The sequence below is a fragment of the Gallus gallus genome, chromosome 20 (genome assembly GCF_016699485.2).
Source record: "Gallus gallus isolate bGalGal1 chromosome 20, bGalGal1.mat.broiler.GRCg7b, whole genome shotgun sequence".
NCBI classification, from domain to species: Eukaryota; Metazoa; Chordata; class Aves; order Galliformes; family Phasianidae; genus Gallus; species Gallus gallus.
The window spans coordinates 2,585,952-2,602,595 of NC_052551.1; the positions used below are offsets into that span (position 1 = coordinate 2,585,952).

General features: G+C 49.9%; 1 protein-coding gene and 1 long non-coding RNA gene across 3 annotated transcripts in view; one reads left to right on the top strand and one right to left on the bottom strand.

The window, feature by feature from the left end:
* Window positions 1-11,425, bottom strand: part of CBFA2T2 (CBFA2/RUNX1 partner transcriptional co-repressor 2) — a 51,435-nt gene extending 40,010 nt beyond the window's left edge. The window contains 1 exon segment of one of the 2 annotated variants that reach the window (NM_001011689.2): window positions 11,345-11,425. In NM_001011689.2, coding sequence (NP_001011689.2) covers window positions 11,345-11,372 — 28 coding nt within the window. In that variant the 5' untranslated portion in view covers window positions 11,373-11,425. 2 annotated transcript variants of the gene reach the window in all.
* A 20-nt stretch (window positions 11,426-11,445) lies between these two features.
* LOC121107310 lies at window positions 11,446-15,955 on the top strand. The gene is made up of 3 exons (XR_005841192.1): window positions 11,446-12,826; window positions 14,069-14,210; window positions 15,579-15,955. It is a non-coding gene; the product is annotated as an uncharacterized LOC121107310 (long non-coding RNA).
* Window positions 15,956-16,644: the final 689 nt, after the last annotated feature.

Below are 16,644 nucleotides of genomic sequence, written 5' to 3' on the forward strand. Positions count from 1 at the left end.
AATGCCCTCCCAGATCTGCTGAACAAGTCTCCTTCATGGCTGTCACCAACCTGCCATGTTCTTTTTTTTCTGGAAACCACTGCCAGGATTGCTACCTTTCCTCCTTTTCTCTAAGAATCAGTCTGTATGGACATCCAGCCATGGCAGAAGCACCAAAATATCCTCCAGTAGGTGTCCATGCTCATAGAGGAAGTGGGTATTTAAGCTGACACAAGTAATCTCAAATTCGGCTTCAGGGCTTTTCAGCACTTCCTTACCTGAGAGCAGGATCACATCTCTGGAAGAACCTTCCTGAAGGTGCCAGAGTTTCCCAGCCCAATGCCAAGCATGGCTTGTATCATTACTCACCATGGGCAAGTGATCCACTGGCATCTGTAGTGTGAACAGGGAAGCAAGCAGCAAAAGGAAAGCAAAGAACTAGAAAGTATTTCTGGCTAGAATTTGCTGCTTTAAATCATCACATAAACATAGGCTGTGTGCTGGAACCGCCACGCTTGCATCACAAAAGTGAAATGGGCGTAAGGCTCCCATCCAGCTTGGGTTTAATGGCAGGGAAGACAGATCTACTCTTTGAGAAAAATCCCAGTTGTTGATCTTTATTTTGTCTTGCAGTGGAGTACAGTATTCCTCTTTACTTCCTGCCAAAAGTGGAGGAAGTACTATGTACTTCAAAGTAATTACAGCAGTTCAGCTGAGAAATGGCTGCATTTCAAACTAAGCAGAAGATGAGAAAGTGGGGAGTGGCTCCCTGATAAATGTTTAACCTGCTTTCAGACCTCGGGATGAAAAGACATCCTCCAGAACAAATAACTGCTGTTTGCTTAATACCTGTCCAATTTGTCTCCATAAAGCACTTAGAGAGGCCTTACCCTGCTAGCACCTCAGTGCCAGACCTGGGCAGCACAGCCCCGACGCGACAGCTGGTGTCCGAGGAGCAGGTGGTAGCGTGGGCTGCGGGGGATCCCAAAGAGGCTCTGTTTGATCCCATTTCCTTTTGGTGAGCTGGCATCTCTCTCGGAGAAACTGGCAGACATTCGGCTGTGCCAGCACTGCGCCCCTGAAATAGGCAGCCTGGCTTCTGTAGCAAGGCTGGAAGTTTTCAGTCTTCTGATTATCAGCAGAACAGCCACAATTATCCAAATAAAACTATTACTATATTGGGCCCTGGAACATAAATAGAACTTAATGGATTTTATTACATCCCAGGAAGCAAGAGCTACAGACGGAGAAGTACTGCTAAGAGTGCACCGCTGCTACCTATCAATTTCTCCTAAACACTCAGCACTTAAGAAATATCCAAAGAAACACACTGCTTCCACAGCATAACTATTTCAAATTCCCCTTTGAGCTCTTCCCTTTTAGCCAACTTGCACGGCACATTTTAGCAGCTGAAAATTAAAGGGTCACAATATTGAGCCTCAGGTATCGAGTGCACAATGGAAACAGCAGCTCACACAGAAAGGGCACTGCTGAGCACCGTTTGTTGCCTCAGAGCTGGAAGCTCTCTGCCATGAAGTTTCTTATTTAACTCGGCAAGAAACGAAAGAAAACCTTACAGCCATGAATTTATTCCTTACACAGCTGCTTGCAAATCATACAACAAAACCGGAGCCACGCAAGGAGCAAAAGTCCACAGCTCAGGCTGCAGCATCCTCTTTGGTCTGATTCACTCCCATTCAAGTGAGAGGGGTCAACCTAAAGAAGGACTGCCAGTACTTCAAGCTCTCCTGCTGGAGCACAGCTTCCAGAAGGCCACATGGGAGCCAAGGACAGGAGATGCTGCGGGTCCAACAGAAGCAGCTTGCAGCAGCAGAGCCGGGCGGCGATGCAGCCACCAGCCCAGCGGGGCTGGAACAAAGAGGGCTTCTGGGGGCCGCAGGAAAGCAGCCAGCCATGCCGGGCTTCCCCGGCCCCTCCTCGTGCGGTACAGGAAAAGCAATCTTAGCACCCCAGGGACTCCCCACCTGGCCCCGCTCAGAGGTGACAGCCCAGGCCTGCTGTTATCTCCAACACAGATGCAATTATTCTCCTGAGAGCCTCCCACATCTTATCTAGCTGGCAGTTTCCAAATGCCTATCGTGCAGGCCAGCTAAAACCACTTTAACCTCTTTTACGCAGCTATTTCTGAGAGCTGTCGGAGGGGAGAAAGGAAGGAAGAACAAGAAGCTGGGGGGTTGGAGATGTCAGAGCACAGTTGCTCGGTTCCCCCCCCTTGCCATGCCCTGATTGTCATGGAAAGCAGCCTCCTGCCGTCTGCACCGCTCCCTGCCTCCCCGCCTTGTAAACAGGACCTGGCACATGAATGGAGGCACAGTTTACAAAGATCCCTTGCTTAAAGCAAATTTGCCTCTCAACACATGGCCAAACTCTCACACAATAAATTAACTATTTGGCAGCCCCCGAACTATTACTGGAGCCAAACCAATTAGGGTTTAATGTGATCCCAATTTCCTATTTCCGAGACTGGGGTCGGGAGGGGGGGAAGGGCAAGGGGGAAGAGGAGGGAATGAGAGCTAAGTAAATCCCCCCCTGGTTTATAAATCCTTGCCAATCATCCCAGATAAACCCGTCACCCACAGCTCTAAATCTGTATCTGTGCTCGTACGCTCAAAGGGATGCTATGGGAAAAGGCACATTGCACTCTGCGTGCCCGACTCCCAACATGTGTTTTCCATACTCGGGAAATTCAATCATTTAAAAAATATTTACTAAGCTTTGTCTTTAATTAGAAAAACATGACGACGGATAAGGAGAGTTATTGTTTCTAAGCTGGAAATGTCAGAGATCCTAATGATGTCACAAGATAAACCCAATTACCAACCCACATGTACGCTGCCAGGGAGGCAAACATTTTGAAGAGTTTTTCATCTCCCCTCCAAGTTCAGTGCTCTACAGTCACAATTAATCAGAGGCTTCTTGGCCCCCACCAAACCCACTGAGGGAGGAGGTTGGGCTCTGACTGCAGATCTGCTAGACCGGCTGTTCTGACGCAAAGGAGCTTGCCCGGAGGGGGAGGAAGATGGGAGCCATTTGATGACTTTGTGTTTTAACATCCTGACTACAGTGCCCCCCCTGTGCATGCAATTACCTGCCATCACCTAAACCAGGCAAACCATCCTCATCTGCACCTGGAAGTGCCAAGCAGTATTTGTTCACATCCTTGAAAAAAGAGCTGGAATAATTCTCTGCAGAAGCAAAAGCCATTGAAAGATTTGCTTCCCACAACACAGCCACGAAACGTTGCTGCCTGCAATACTCACGTGACTGCAAAGCAAGAGCCTCGAGGAGGGGACAGGCTGCAGAGATCCAAGCTGGCCCTGAAGGTGGGTGCAAAGGAGCAGCTGTTGTCCTCCTTGCTTCGTGTGAAGGCAAAGAAAGGTTGAGCATTTCCCCCGTGCTGCTGCCTGCAAGATGCTGCAGGAGCTGGCCCTGCAGATGCACCCTGCGCTTCCAGCCCAGCTCATTTGTGCAACTCCAACCAGATGTAAAGAGACTCCGCAGGCAGGATACACAAGAACTCAGAAGTATAAAGCAAATATTTGTTGGCTAACGCACACAGAAGATAGGTGGGATGTAATGAGTTATTAGGAGAAGCATTTGTGTGCTCACCACTCCTGATAAGGCATCCAAAGAGTCACTGCTGGCAGGCAGGCAGGCGACAGGGAAGGCCCCGGGCCCAGCTGCTGTCTGCCACCAGCCCAGTGCCACCAGTGCCCAGCACTGCTCCAACCAACCCCAGCCCCTGGCAGAGCACTGTGCACTACGTACATCAGCACATACAGCCTCCCTCTTCTCTTCCCTCTGGGATTTGTTACCTCCCCATTTTACTTCTTTTCCTTCTTGAGTCCTGAGCGACTAAGGGACCTCAGGCTGTAATTTCAATCTTTCTTATCTCTGCAGATTTTCTCGTGGCTCTCTCTCAGCAGTCTGAGTCAAAGTTACACAGCTGTACCATGTCAGAGCCAGGCGACAGAGGCAGCCAAACTTTGGGGTGGGATGCTTACAGCAGGGACTGCAGAGGGAGACAGTTACCCCTAAGCACCCTGGTAAGTACCACGCACATCTCAAGGCTTGAAAAAAACAACTCCCATCGCCACTGTCAAGGTAGATCATGCAGCAGCAGGAATGCAGACTGCAAGATGACCAGACTCTCGCTGCCATGCTTCCTGAGGAGCAGGGCAGAGATGCAGAAGGCACGAGGCTGTGGGGCCATGGATATGCTCAGCAGCAGCAAACCCTGCTCTGCCACGGCAAAGCCAATCCCTCACACTCCGCTATTTCTGGATTTGGGGGAAATTTAAGATCTACACCTCATGTATGCCAGAAATGGCTAGACAAAACACACAGAGAAGCCAGGTGGGATTGCTCCCGGTGGTAACAGTTAGAGGAACTTGCTGCTACAGTGACTAAGTGCACTGTTAGGAAGTGGCTGACCAACCCCCAAGAGACCACACGGATTCAGAAAAGCGGATGTTTAGCTCAGGGAGAAGCTGCTATTGATGCTAGCAAACCAGCATGTCTCTTACATCTGCTTTGAGAAAAGCAGTGAATGCTTGCAGAAACAATGCTAAGTAGTCAAGTTATTATTTTATGACATCCACGGGAAAAAAAAAAAAAACAAAACAGCTACTGCTACCTTTTCCATTCAAAACCATACCTGGTAACGAGAGAATTCTGTGGTATTTTGTAAAGCGTTCATGTGTAATCTATGGACCCAAAGTTGAGACAGCAGCATGCCATTTATCTTCTGAAAATATCCCTGCAACTCAAGGTTGAGAGCTATTACCAAATACTATCTTAAATTCCACCATAAATCTACAATGGAGAAAATCCCCGCTTGAACAGCGTGATCCTTTACGTTCTAACAAGACTGCAAAGCACGTCTCTGAAGAAAACCTATGTGCAGGATTGAGCCTCACAGTCCAGTCACCAGACAGTAGAAGTTAATGCTTCACTTGCTAGAAGAGAATGAAACGGAGCAAAAGACAGTTCTAGTTGAGCCCGAAGGCCAGGGCTGGTTAACCTGGTGTCCACAGATACAGTAAAAATCACATCTGGTGACATGACCACAGCTGAATCAAACCTGTACAGAGGGTGCGACACAGAGGGTGGGAAGGCAACAGTGACAGTTTTCTGCTTGGCACTGGCTGGACAAATGCCCTGAGGAAGATGGGTTTCAGTCTGGAAGGGTTCCAGGCAAATCATGCAGCAGGGTGAAAGCACTGCCTCTGGGACTCCTTGTATCAGAGGATATCTCCTGGTAATGTCTCGAGGCAGCTGTGAAGCCCTGGCAGCACAGGCTGATGGAAACTGTACTCAGCTCACATACTCCACTGTAGTCCTGCTTTTGTCAGAGTCAAAAGCATGAGCTCTACCTGAAGTACGCGCTCTTTTTTATCCTCACTTGCAAGTCAGAAAAAACCCTTTGCTTAGACAGTTTTAGAAAGAGGGTTGCTTTCACCCTCCCTAACACTACTGCAAGGAAGGACTGACACCTTAAGCCAGTTAGCTTACAGCATATAGAAATTGAGACCAAGTTCCTCACAGAGCCTTTTTGATTTCTGCATATCAGAAAGTCAGTATGTGTCTTAAACTAATATGGAACATCCCAAAGTTTCCAAGCAGACCCACATTTCTCCTTTCTTTCTGGTTCATTAGTTTCAGAACAAGTATGAAGTATTTCTCTGTAATGGATACTCAAAGACATTAAAAGTCTTCCCAACAGACCCAGCAACTGTACTCGTAATACAGTAGAAATCACTGGGCTGATAACAAAGGCAATGAACATAATTTGTGCTTAAACAAATTACAACTCTATCTTAATTATTCACTTCCTAGAGACCAGTGATAAAATCCAGCAGCATTTCTCAGGCAGATGCTCAGCCCAGTGACAAGAACCAGTGACGCCTTGTGCTAGCAATCAGCCTGCTCAATTCCTAGCACCAAGTGGACATCGTTCCCTGCTCTCTGTCTATAAAGCTGCTAATGACATGACACATGTTTTTGTGTTTATCCTTATAAAGCAGCAGTATGGCTCACTGGTGTTATCCTTAGCACTTCATCGATGGAAGCTGAGCCGCAGGCATACAATGCTTTGGCTGCAGCTGAGTCATCTGAAGCAGCCCCTCTCTGTGGCATGCCAGGTGTTGGTCACCTTCTCTTGTCAGAGGTTACAGCCTTGTCATACCTGCTGGTGTTTGGTCCTGTGCAATCACTTCCTGACCTGGTTCTGGCAAAAGGATCCAGGTTTATTTAAAGCGTTTCTGGCAGACATGGTTTATACTGCAAAACTGAAAAGATGCACTTATACACAGTTCAGCTACAATTCAGAAAAAACATTCAAACCACCTGTCCGAGGCTGCAGAAAGCACCATAGCTGAGGCAGGATCTGGTTTCACACATCGAGCACAAGATCACTGTCTTCCTTCAGTCTTTTTGGTTTTTGTTTAAGTTGGATTTTAATGGCCTGACTTTCCTTCCAGTGATCAGTATAGCAGAAATAGGGATGTACAATGTCTAGCTGCACCCTGAGCAAGACTTGTTTAATCTAACTCTGAGTTGCCACAGTTGGAACCAGTTAGCCCGGACTCCACTTGCAGTCTGTGAAAAAGCTCAGGCATCTGAGCAAATAATTCATCTCATCCAAAGAGAGATCAATCACACTCACAAGTGCCCGCTTCTCCAGCAAAAGGAACTCAGAGAAAGGAGAACAGCTATACAAGGGTGATTTGTGGGTTTTGAAGCTAAAGAAGAATGATCTTGCTCAAGTTCTGTGGGGTCTTTTTTTCCAAGACAAAGAAAAGAGCCCTCCCTCACAGAGAGTGGATGAATCAGGTATGAGGTTTCTGCAAACCCGTGCTGATGCCGACACAGCTTGCTCACTGCAACTCCTTCCTCCCGCAGCAGCCATCTTCACTGACGGCTGTTTCCAGCCTGCTTGCTTTGACAGACCACTATTTCTAGCTGCCTTAGGGGCATAACAACCTCACTCAGAACACCCCCACACACTGCACCAAGCAGTGTGATAAAGCATTCACTCACCTCCTACAATTTCCGTCACTGGGTAATTCCTTCTTCCTAGAGAGACCGTAGCTCTCAGGGTGTTTTCCACATTAAAGCTGGCATCTGTCTTTGTAGAACAATAGAACATCCTCAGTTGGCAGGGACCCCACAAGGATTCTGGAGTCCAGTTCCTGGGTTCACACAGGACCACCCAAAATCCAACCCTGAGTGAGCTCCAGCAGCCCAGAGCTGTGCCCACTGCCCTGAGCAGCCTGTTCCATGGTTCCAGGCTATGGTTGGCCCTTCTGGTACAGAATACACAGAGAATACTGGGAGATTACAGAATACAGAGTACAGAATACTGGGAGAAACAGCACTGAAAGCTCTGCTGAAATCCCAAAAGATTACGCCTTCGCTTCCTTTGCAAACTTCCCTTGGGTAACCTTGTGATAAAATGGTTACAAACTTTATAAAAAGTTCATTGAACGGAATTTTCCCATTGTGAACCCATGCTGGCTGCAACCAATGACTGCATTGTCCTTCAGGTGTTTTCCAGTATTTTCCAGAACAACCACCTCTGTAATTTTGTCTGGTCTCTTGGGACCACATCTGCCAGCTTCCAGTTGACTGTGACCTCTCCAGATTCCCAAGACCACTGAAAAATAATTGAGAGGGGTCTCACAGTGACATCAGTCAGGTCTTTGAGTACCCTGGAATGAATCCCATTGGTCTCCATAGATTTATATGCATCCTGCTGGAGCAGCAAATTGCACATAAGTTCGGAGTTGGCCAGGAGTTTATTCTTAGCGCAGTCACAGTCCTCAAATTCAAGACTCTGGTGGTCCCAGAGCCCATCATTGGTGCTGAAGACAAGCAAAGAAGGCTTTTTTTTTATTATTATTTTTTTTGCTTTTCCCCTAAGTACTGGTCAGCTTCAACTCTAACTGAGCTCTTGTCACACACACATGTTCTCTCTACAATGCCAAACAACACCTCTCTAGTCCTCCCATGTCACCCAAACTCACTTCCACTGGCAATATAATTTCTTCTTCCACCTAAGCTGCACAAGGAGACCTCTGCTTAGCCAACCTGACCTTCTGTCCTGCCCACCTGCATGGCTTCCAACACTATGGCACTGCTTGCTCCTGGGCACAAGAGAGATGTTACTTAAAAGTGACCAGCACTGATGTTTGGTGCGTTCTGCAACAATATCACTGATATTGTTGCTCGTTTTATCCCTCTTCCCTCTTCAAAACTAGGGCAACTCTCAGGCTATAGGCCCCAGTCTTTGCAAGAGCAAACACATAAGTTCCTCTACTGAGACTTTCAGCCTCAAAGCCACAGAAAATACTGAGAAATACTGCTCACATTTAGTGAGCAGTCTGGGACAAAAGACTGAATACTACCATAATGCCAAGTAAGGAAATACTGTTAGCACTGCTCACAGGGGTCAGTCAAGAACTTAAATGCAGAAGAAACAAAAGAAGCACTTGCCACAGTATAAAGGAAGGAAAAGAGAAAATTAAAGAAATAACCAATCCAAGCCCTTTCCATTTTAATTTGTGTCTGTATCCTGCTGAGGGAACAAGCAGTTTGTAAGTTGTAGTCTGCCATGTAACTCAGTATTAGCTGCAGGCTCATAAATAGGACAGTAAAGCATACGCAAAGACTGATTTATAGGATCCAAAGAGAGAGAGCCTAAGTCCTGCAGCTGTTTGCATCCTCCTCACATACAAACGTCTGCTGATGGAAAGTTTCCTGCTGAGAAAGAGAAGCAAGAGATGCTCAGGAGGGAAATCTCACTTAAAAAGGTCTAATCTTTAAAAAGCCAAGAAACTTCATATTACATTGGTGGCTTTTTTTGCCCTCAAATCCACAGGCTAATGACTACAATAGAGGCAGGGCTTGCTGCAATCACACTACTTAACTGCTGCTCAGCAGGTTTCTGCCCCTACATCTGAAGCCTCTCTCAAAGTCACAGCAGGACAGAGGTAATGGGGAGGATGTGAAGTGAGCAAAGTGTCCCAGCACCAGTAAAAGAGGGCAACAAGTGGTGGTATTTGTCATGGCAGAAGATTAACACATCAGATCAAAGCTGAAAAGCGTCACAACAGGTTTGGGGGTTTGTTGGTGGTTATTTGAGAACTGCATTTCCTCACCTGACAGCTACAATGGATGCTGGGAAATCATTCGCTCAGAAAAATCCTTCAGTTGAGCAGAGGTGAAGAAGTGGGACTGCAAAATCTAAATGCAAAATTACAACTTTGGATATTTTCCTACCTCAAATAATCTCGAAGCTGAGTGGGAGCTGACTGCAGAGTGAGCATTCTTTCCCCTACGCTGATAAAAGCTCTTTAATCTTTTCATTTGGATAGGGCAAACGTAAACATAACCAACACCCAGCTTCTCCCTGGAGTTCAGTTCTGCTGGCTTTGAAAGCAAAGCAGTTCAGCTCCATCATCCAGAGGCAAATACTGCGTGAACTTTAAAACCCCCATTTCCCTGAATACCTAACAGAAGCTGGCTGAAGGGCCTCCATTCAGCACACCTGACTTCAACAGACTTCTGTGAATTCCTGCTTTGAAGATAAAGGGATTCTGGAGCTGCTGCAGCATGAATGTCCTTAGCTGTGAACTCAGCCACGCAGTGTTGATGGGCTCCATCATTCATTCAAGCAAAACCTGCAAGCTTCTTCACTTTAGAATTACAGCTGCAGCTTGTAAAGCCCACACCTCCAAACCCAGCAGGGTACAGAATCATAGAGTCATAGAGTCACCAAGGTTGGGAAAGGCCTCCAAGATCATCCAGTCCAACCATCCATCTACTGGTGATATTTCCCCACTAAACCACATCCCTTAGAACAACACCTACATGTTTCTTGAACACTCTCAACGTTTCTTCTACATAAGAGTAGTTTAACAAGTGCCCATACATCAGATCAGCTGCAGTGTGTGCAGTCCTATGCCAAAAGAAAAACGGATGGAAAGGTGTGTATTGTACACTATTGCACACAGACCTGGAAAACCACAAAAATCTGACTATAGGAGACTGAATGGCCAAATGAAGGAGATTGTTTAAGAAAGGCTTCCACCTCAACACAATCAAAGGTGCTTTCAGGTGCATCAAGGAAAAAAAAGTGCAAAAAAATATTGATATGAGGTCTTCTTTAGTGCAGATCACTAGGAATCAATATACTTAGCTGTTCAGCATCATGGCTTGCACACACTTAATACAACCCAAGAAGGCCGACCGTGCAACTAGGTGGATGCACACCACGCTGACAACAGGGTAAAGCTTAAATCAGGGTAAAGACAGCTAGAGAACTCATTAGCACCAGGGAATTCATTAACACTTTGCTCAGAACAGGAGCTGTCACTTCCACAGGTGACTCTGAACTCCTTCGTTCAGTTGTCCAGAATGAAATACAGTACTTTGGTGGAAAGCCTACTAGCTGCAGTAGCTGCTCCATGTCTGGGCGATCAGTAACTATGCTTCTTTACACGGTGTGCTGCTTCCCTGCAAGCAACTACACTTCACTTGAGAAACCCCCTGCTTCCTTTGAGCACTGGGACACGCTCCTCGTGCTTTCCTGAACCACAACGTACAGGCAATTCTGAGGGCACAGCACAGTCCACCAGAGCCAACAGACAGCATCGTGTACTACACTCCCTTCTGCCTCTGCCTGGGGCGGCTCTGAGCTCCCTGCCCACATGCACGGTTCTATACAGAGAAGCACAGATGCGGGGATGGGAAGCAGGAGCAGGAGGCCGACCTGTGGCAGCCACGTGCTGCCCACCTATGCCGCTCCTTGGCAGCAGGGCTGTGCTTCCCAGCACTCCTGCCAGGCTCACAGCTTTCAGAGCGCAACACACCCAGCAATAAACCTCCTGTTCTGAGAAATTCATGAAAACGGAGCTCTTCCACCCTCTTCCCCCCAACAACGGGGCACGCCGGGAGGCTCCCTATCCCAGGGGGACCTCTCACACACACACACCCCGAAAAGCCGCAGCGCTTCAGCCCACCGCCCCAGAGCACGGGCAGAGAGTTGGCATGCAGCGGGGAGCGGCCCCAGGCTGAGCCACGACCCAGGGCTGCAAACCCGACCCGGCCCGCCGGGAGGGCACAGGCACCGCCAGACGGGTCGCTGCCAGGCTGCGTGCACGGGGCCAGCAGCACTGACACACACACGCACACCGAGCATGCCGCAGCCGGAGCGGGGCAGCGCGCAGCACTCCGCCCAGCACCGCCCGGCCCAGGCCCGGCCCAGCTCCCGCCGCTCTCCCGGAGCCCCCCGCTCCCCGCCGCCCCGCCAGGCCGCCCAGCCCCGCTCCGCGGCTCTTACACTGGCAGCCTCCCGAGATCCCCACCATCGCACGGCTCCTCGCCGCCTCCCGCTCCCGGCGCGGCCCAGCCGGCCCGGCCCGGCCCTGCCCGCCTCTCGGCGTGACGCGGGGGGCGCGGCCTGCCCCGGCCGCAGGGAGGGCCGCGCGGAGGGTGGGGGTTGGTCGGGTACCGGGCTCGCACGGGCTGCCCCTTCCCCGTAAGGAGGCTGCTGGGGAAACGAGAAACGAAGCGGTTCGGCCCCCGGCACCCCTTTCCGAAATAAAGTGCTGGCATCGCAGTAGCAGTGATCGCTGCTTGTTCGGGTAACCCGTTCAAATGAGAATTAGAAACGGGGCAATATTGATGCAGCTGAAGCCTTTACGAGGATATACCGTCAGTTTTATTCTGTTGTAGGCTTATGGAATGTCCAAAACGAGTCCAGAGCTGCCCTGCTCCCCTGGCCACGCTGAGCCCCCCACACCTCTCTGGGGAGGAGAACCCCGAGGCACATCTCAGTGCCCACAGCCCTGGGTCTGGGCTGGGATAGCTCTAAGGATGGATGCTGTCCTACCTGAGCACTGCCACTGGGATCCTGGAGGAGGTGTTTCAGGAGCTCTGAGGTACCTGCAGGACAACTACAATGAAGAATGGGACTTCTTGGTGAGGATGGCTGCAGCTGACTGCCCAGCCCTTCAGCGGGGCTGAGGAGCTCCATCACAAGCCTATCTGGTTTGGTGCAGCTCTGTGTGGGAGTTCGGTGTGCCAGCAGCTTTCCCTTGGGCCTGGTCCCCCAGCACCTTGCCTCTGCAAAAATGCCCCTCAGAGTCTGGCTGCAGAGCCAGTTCATTTAGATGTCATTTTTTACCTTATGTGGAAAAACCTGATGCTAAGTCAAGGGTCCGCAACAGACCTCCAGTGTGGGTGTTTTAACTGTGGCAGAGTCCAAAGCTTGGGTTTCCCTCCAGTGGGTACCACTGAGCCTGAAAGTGCTGGGATTTCTCATCACAAGAGCTTCACCAAGTGTCTACAAGTCCTGCCTGGGCTTTGTCGCAGCTGCACGTGCAGTACCAGCCCCATGCTGACAGCAAAAGGTGCTTTGTGCTAAGGAATTTGCTGTGATAGGTGCTCCCTGGGGACACTGTGGGTGGGCTGGCTGGGCCAGGAACTTCCCAATAGCCTTAAAGGAAAGTAGCTGTGTATCTGCAAACTGAGTTATAGCTGGGGTTTCTGTTCTCAGCAGTAAAATACTTCTGTGGTCCTGAGAGCTGGACCACATCTATCCTAGGCAAAAATCCTTGCCACCAGTTGGCAGATCATACTGGTACCAGTGTGCCTGTGGCTCTTTGCTTCCTGTAGCCCAGTGGCTCAGCGTTTGCAGGGTTCATCACGCCTCCTGGGATGGAGCAGAGCACTCAAACTGGCTGCCCTACACACCATCAACTCTGTCTTTATAAGCAAGGCAACAAGAGCTGTGAGCCCTGCACAGCACTGGAGAAGCAAGGTCAGGAACACTGCTGTTGCCCCATAGGATCACGCTCCCAGCAAACTGGCAGTGAATCCCTCCAGTTCTGCATGGGTTACTGCTGGTCGTGTATCTGTTGGAAGCACAGCTGTGGGTGAGCTGCTGTGCAGTGACTGAGTGCAGCTTTGTTAGAGTTTGCTGGCCAGGAGCTGGCATCTCTTGGGTTTAGAAGACCCACAAACATTTCAAATGGGCTTCATTGTACCCTTCAACTATGGACATTATATATGCAATACATACAATGGAGCAGACTGGAGGATATGAACAGCACAGAGACCCTCACAGTTTGTCGTGTTCTGCCACAGTATCATTGGTGAACTGATTTTATCCCTTCTTGTCCTTCAAATCATAGACACCCCTCATCCCTCTTCAAAATTAGGGCAAGTCTCAGGCCATAGGCCCAGTCTTGCCCAGCACAGCCGTGTTTTGGTCATCATGAGACATGATGGGCCATGCCATGGCTTTCTGATGTCGTGAGCCACCTCCCTGATGACCCTGACAATAGAACAGCAGTCGTTAACCAACCTGCACCTTGCTGGCAGCTAGCTGACACAAGGAGCAATTTACAGTCTCTTCCTACCGTGTGCTGTCCTTCATGGAGGAGAATGGATCCTCCTCCACCAAAGAAGCCACGGTTTCAGGGGAGCAGCAGCAAACCTGAGCCAATGGATGTCGATCCACCAGAGAGCAGCATCCAGCCCATGGAGGTGGACATCCCTCTAGAAGAACCACCCATGGAGGTGGATCCACCTCCATCGAGGCAGGGCAGGCACCCCAACATCGTGTCTGCCTGGAGACACTGCTACATCCGTTGGCAGCACACCAGGGGCTCTCAATTTCCGTCTTGGCATTGAAATGTCACCATCCGCCAGAGAGCCCCTGCGCCAGCTGCTGCTCCCTACCGCCCTTTCTTCCCCGTCCTCCATCCTCACCCTTCCCCAAGAGCTCTCACCTCTTCTTCCCCGAGCTCTGAGGAAATGGGAAGGACTGGCACTGCTGTCCCAGAAGCTGCTGTGCTGGGACAACAAGACAAGTCCAGCAGAAGGCCCTGAGCTCTGTGCAGCCTTCAGGTGAGGGCCCAGCCCAGGCCTCAGCGCTGAGGAGGGGCCCAGGCACACGGCAGCCCAGGACAGGCTGCGGGCATGGCCTTTGCTCAGTGCTGGGCACAGAAGGCCAAGGCGGGACGGAGGGCAGCAGAGGTACTCTGTTCTCTCACTGCAGGGCAGCACCAAGGGACGGGAAAGGCCTCAGCAGCCCCGGCACCCTGCTGTTGATGTGGGAACGTCTGCCAGCCCAAGGCTGTGTCCTCTGCATCCCTGGTGGTATTGCTACCACCTCTGTCAAGAAAAAAGTGTTGTCATAGGTGAGTCCCTTCTGGGGGAAACAGAGGGCCCACAATGACATCTGCTTTCATTGCTTGTCCCTTCATCCTTACTCAGGGGCTCCCTACCATCCTCACCAGCAGTGAGCTCCTTGCAGCCCAGCCCCTCCCTCACACCCAACGCCAGGCAGGCTAACCACAGGAGGAAATCATTTAGATGGAATTTTTTTTCCTTATATGGAAAAAAACCCAACAACCCTGAACCTACGTCAGTGGTCTACGTTAGACCTCTGATGTGCATGTTGTAACTGTGTCAGAGTCCAAAGCTTGAGTTTTCCTGTGCTCATGCTGGGGTTTCTAGTCATAGGAGGTTGACCAGGTGGAGTTTCCCAGGGCCAGTCCTGGTGTCTTGTTTTCAGTGTTGCTCATTGAGGGTCCTGGTGTCTATGGCCTTGCACTGAAACAAGCTCTTTAGGCCAAAGACATGTGCTCATTCTTACTCATCTCCTAGTTTCTCACTAAGGAAATTCCCAAATTCCTTGCTAAGGAAATACAGCATTGCTGGAGGAGATAGGGAAAGGGATGAGATCAGGCAGGAGTGAGAGCACACTGCAGCTATTGAGCCTGAAGAGGCAATAATTCTGTGCTAAAATACTTCCAGTTAGGGAAATCAGAGGCCATCAGTTATGGCACAGATCAAATGTGAGCGTGTGAACCTGAGAGTGCTCAGCCTGGCTTAGAAAATATAATCTTGTCCCTGAGGCCATCTCAGATCTTCCTCATTAGTATATTCAAGCTGCTGGGTGCCTGATGCAGAAATAAGGATAGGGAATATCACATTTGCTTTCCAAAAGCTATCTGGCTCCATTTTTTTACACTTTGAGAAAGCAATGACTTTGGCAGTGCTGCATTACCCCAAAATGCCCTGGGTGGTAGGATGAACAACTGGAGGGGTGGAAAAATGTGTGGGCATTGCAGTTGTCAGTGCTGAGTGCCAGATGTACATCTGCTTATGATACCTTCCATCTCTTCTCTGAGATGATGAAGCTCACTGCAGCCATTGAGGATCTCAGAAGACAACAAGCAGGTCTTGCTCCGTGACACCTGCTCCTCTGGGTCCCCATTGGCCAGGCACTCATTTCAGTATCTTGGGACTTTACTCCTGGTCTCCACAATGGGACAGCTTTCTGCCCAGCTCCACTGCCATGCTCAGTGATGTGGCATGAGCAAGCTCAGTGCCAGGCAGGATCCAGCCAAGCAGATGCAAAGCACTGGCAGGTGATGCAAAGCCAGCGACAAGCAGCAAGATCTGAGGACAGCCCAGGCCATATATGTCTTGGATTTCACATTTCTCTGGTCACTGCATCTCTTTGGTCACGATGCTGAGCCCCATGGTTTCTCTTCTATCAGCTGCAAGCTCTGCTCTCTCCCTCCTCCACACACAAGTGCTGTGATGCCGAGACCCTGCCAGCAAGTGGAGCTGCCAGGAGAGGCTGCAGAAGGGGGGACATCACCTCTGAGACCACTGGGGACCACAGCTCCTTCCTTGTGTCAGTGTTTGCAGGGGGATGGCAGTGGTTGAGTGCTGAGGCTTAGCACTGCAGAGTGCATCGTGCCTGCTTGCAGCATCTGTGCCACCTGGAGAGCTGCAGCACTGTTCAAACTTCTAGCAGCAGTCCCCAAACACCCCCTGCTCTCATGGTGAGCCTGTGCCTCACCGTGCAGGCTGCCTGCCATCTGGCATGAGTGGGACCGAGTAGAGTTAAATAAATGTTAAATACACACTAGTACCATGTGACAACTAGCAAAAGGCAGTGACTTCAAGCTTGAAGAGTCTGCTTATGTAAACAGCATCCTGAAATTAATATTTACCTTTTAAAGCAAACAGATATTTGGGGTATTTCGTCGTCTTTCTGCCTAGCAGATGCTAGGAACAACAGCTTGGCGCTGCAGGGAATTGTCTTGACAGCTCAGGGGATGGTAAACTCCCTGGCAGCCTCCAGACTGTGAGGTCAGAGCCAGTCCCTCTCTTTTCAAGCAGATAAATTCTCACAAACACCGGATTAATCTTTGCTCAGGGGCTCAACCCTTAATGAGGAGCAGGACCTGGGGAGCGGGAGTTCACACAGCAGATGGATGAAGACTTTGGGGATGCCCGAAGCAAACTCTTGTCTGGAAGGGTTCCGGGGGAGGCAGAAGGGCTGTCCTGTGCTCCATTACCAGCAGTACCTGCATCCGTGGAGCAAATCTCACAATTTTTCATTTTTTAAACGATGGTCATTTTGTAAATCGCAGCTTCAGCTCATTTCAGTTCATCACACAGCCCTCAGAGCTGCCCCGCCTGCTTTTGCTCCTGTGGGAAGAGCTCCAAGGGCTCCTGTGGGAAGAGCCCCATGTACACCTACAGACAAGAACTTTTTAGGATTTCACTGAGGTGTTTGTGGCATTTCCCAGCCCATGGGATGGCTGTTCTGTA